General features: G+C 42.8%; 1 protein-coding gene across 1 annotated transcript; it reads right to left on the reverse strand.

Annotated features, from left to right (window-relative positions):
* Positions 1 to 308: 308 nt before the first annotated feature.
* LOC112073842 (estrogen-related receptor gamma-like) lies at positions 309 to 2430 on the reverse strand. Its single transcript, XM_024141074.2, has one exon. It carries the CDS (start codon positions 2427 to 2429, stop codon positions 2190 to 2192), a length of 240 nt encoding a protein of 79 aa, XP_023996842.2. The 5' UTR covers position 2430; the 3' UTR covers positions 309 to 2189.
* Positions 2431 to 3887: the final 1457 nt, after the last annotated feature.

Genomic DNA, 3887 nt, shown 5'->3' on the forward strand with positions numbered 1-3887 from the left:
TGACTAAGAGGTCTGAGTCCATACAGTATGCTTAGTTGTGTGACTAGAGGTCTGAGTCATACAGTATGTTATTGTTGTTGACTAGAGGTCTGAGTCCATACAGTATGTTATTGTTGTTGACTAGAGGTCTGAGTCCATACAGTATGTTATTGTTGTTGACGACGAGGTCTGAGTCCATAAAGTATGTTATTGTTGTTGACTAGAAGGTTCTGAGTACCATACAGTATGTTATTGTTGTTTGACTAGAGGTCTTGAGGCCATACAGAATGTTATGTTTGTTGACTAGAGGTCTGAGTCCATACAGTATGTTATTGTTGTTGACTAGAGGTCTGAGTCCATACAGTATGTTATTGTTGTTGACTAGAGGTCTGAGTCCATACAGTATACTAGGTTATTCTTTGTAGTGTTATAAGTGTTAACTGAAATGTACACACACACACAGGAGGTTGGTGGCAGGAGGGGCTCGTGGTAATTGCTGGAGCGGAATAGGTGGAATGGTATCAAATATGGTTTCCATGGTTTCCATGTGTTTGCTGCCATTCTATGCACTTCGTTCCAGCTATTATGAGCCATCCTCCCCTCAACAGCCGCCACTGATTCACTTCACACACACATTTTGCTTAGGTGTCTTTAGTATGTAAAAGCAGTAGTGATGAGCAGATACTACCAGTGAGAATGAGCTAATGTACTACATTCATTAGTGCCCCATTATTACCAAGGACCCAGAGACACAGTGCAACATATTATTTAACTACTGTACAGATGTAGGATCTTAATTTGAGCCAGTTTGCTACAGCAGGGAACGAATCCTGCGGCAACAGGAAATGTTAATTATTATGTGGATCATAATTAATGGACATTTTTGTAGTGGTTGATAAAAAAAATTGTAAGYAAAAATCAAGTCTGAAATTTCAAAGTGGAAWWTAAAAATGCCAGAAGCCGTTTTAAACCTCAATTACTCAAGTTTTTAATTTCCTGCAAAGTACTCAAGTGTTTATTTTCCTGCATTGCAAGAAAGTTATCCTGAGACAGGGTGATCAAATTAAGATCCTACATCTATATATGCTCACCAGTTCACTACACTCTTAGATTTAAAAAGGGTAAAAAATAAAWAAWAAAAAGAATTATTCAGCTGCCTCCATAGGAAAKCCCTTTTTGGTTCCAAGTAGAACCCTGTTGGGTTCCAGGTACAGACCTTTTGGGTTCCAGGTAGAGCTCTACCTTGAACCAAAAATGGTTTTTGAAAGAGTTCTCCTACTGGTACAGCCAAAGAACCCTTTTAGATTATAGAGAGAATATATATATATATTTTTTAGAAGAGTGCACTCCATCTCTTCCTAAACTCCAGACTTGGATGGAACAGTGTTGTTGATGAAACTAGGAGGTAAATGTTACGAACAGACCTGGGTTCAAATAGTATTTGGAATGAGTTTGCTTGACCAACTGAATTAATGGTATAGTCCCAAAAGGGKAAATCTCACCGATATGGCACTCCAGGCAGACTCAATCAAACGTTCAAAATATTTTGAAAGATTTCAATTTAATTTGAACCCAGATCTGGTTAGGAAGACTTCAGAAGCTTTTATCTTCATASGTGTAGGGATCTGTTTCTTTGAGGTTGATGAAGAACATAATATGAAATCATCCCCAAACCCCTTTAACACTGCAATTTGACACAACCGTACATACATATATACCAGACTAATGCTGTACATCTGAGATTATAAAACAAAAGAGAAAGATAACTGAGTGGCTCTAACCATTCAGATTCATCACAACATATTACTAGTCATACTTCAGCTTCAAGGTGAAAAGAAACAAAACAAACCTCTCTTTACAACTGAGATTATAAAACAAAAAGAGAAAGATAACTCCCAGTAGCTACCGGTGATCTAGAGCGAAGGGTCTCTGATTATAACAAGACCCACAGTTCTGTACACAGCATCTTCATATACATGACTATATTCTACATCAAAGCGTTTTATATTCACCCCTAAAATCTGTTGGTCTATTTTCCTGCTCTATTCCTCTTTTCTTCAGTTCTAGACGTGGGTTTCGATCCACAGTAACAGCAGTCGACTTCATCCCGTAGCTGTCATAGGTCTCCATGGTGTTACCCCACCTATTCACAGGCTGTCCATCCTCCTCATTGGGTGATGCAGCTGTCCGTCAATCCCCCGGTCCAATCATCAAGCCTTGGCCTCCAGCATCTCCAGGAAGAGTTTGTGCATGGGCACTTTCCCCTGCACCTTGATGCTGTAGAAGTGCTGCACGGCCTTGGKCGCGGTCTGACGGAGCAGGGGAAGGGTCATCAGCAGCTTTCCTGCCCGCCGAGGGTCCTCCGTGTTGTGGGCACCTTCTAAGTCCTGTAAGGCCTCATGGAGAGAGTCCTGGAGCCTCTGAACAGCCTCTACATCCTCTATATGCATGGAGTCTATACGGAGGTAGATGAGGGAGAAGAGGTGGGAAGGAAGGGAGAAGAGGCGGGAAGGGAGGGGGAGAGAGGAGAGGGAGAAGAGGCGGGAAGGGAGGGGGAGAGAGGAGAGGGAGAAGAGGCGGGAAGGGAGGGAGAGAGGGAGAAACAGAAACTTTAGTTGTCTTTTATTTAATGCCAACAAAAAGTAGCTTGCAAATAAAACTTCTTTAGGAGCCACTTTAAATTCAGTGGCTCCTTTTAGCAAGCATCCAATTTCTGAGAGTCTCTCTCTCTAGTGAATGGTTAATCACTGGACTTAATAAATGACTGTGCGTGACTAGGACCCCAGGGAGAGAACGGCTCGGCTGCAGAAATAGAAATATGCTGTGGAGAGGCAGGGAAAAATATTCCTTTCTTTGTATACTGCACCATATACCGTATACTGGACCATATACCGGACCATATACCGGACCATATACCGGACCATATACTGGACCATATACTGGACCATATACCGTATACTGGACCATATACCGTATACTGGACCATATACCGTATACTGGACCGTATACCGTACCATGTACCGTATACCGTACACTGTACCATGTACCGTATACCGTACCATGTACCGTATACCGTACCATGTACCGTACCATATACCGTACCATATACCGTACCATATACCGTATACCGTACCATATACCGTACCATATACCGTATACCGACCCCGATAACCCGTACATCATACCGTACCCATAGACCACGTATACCCGACCAATACCGATACCTACCTCATACTAACCTACCATACCACAATAAACCTACCATATACCGTAACCGTACACTGGACCGGATACCGTACACTGGACCGATACCGTACACGACCGTAACCCGTACCTGGAGGCCGTATACCCGTACCCTGGACCGTTACCGTACCCTGGACCGATACCGTACCCTGCTGACCGATACCGCCCTGACCGTACCGTACCCTGGACCGTATACCGTACCATGTACCGTATACCGTAACCATGTACCGTATACCGTACCATGTCCGATACCGATACATGTACCGACCATGTACCGTATACCGTCCGATACCATACCGATACGTACCATAAACCGTAAACCGTACCATATACCGTACCAATACCGCATACCTAACCGTACCATATACCGTGATACCGTACCATATACCGTATACCGTACCATATACCGTATACCGTACCATATACCGTACACCGTACCATACCTACCATATACCGTATACTGTACCTAACCGTACTGTACAATACTACCAATACTGTAATACTGTACCGTATACTTACCATAACTGACCATATACTGTATACTGACCATATACTGTATACGACCATATCCGTATACTGTACCGATAACTGTACCATATACTGTATACTGGACCATATACTGTACCATATACGTACACCTGGACAATATACTGTACAATACTGTA

This window comes from Salvelinus sp. IW2-2015, unplaced genomic scaffold (assembly GCF_002910315.2).
Source record: "Salvelinus sp. IW2-2015 unplaced genomic scaffold, ASM291031v2 Un_scaffold2389, whole genome shotgun sequence".
Taxonomy (NCBI): Eukaryota; Metazoa; Chordata; class Actinopteri; order Salmoniformes; family Salmonidae; genus Salvelinus; species Salvelinus sp. IW2-2015.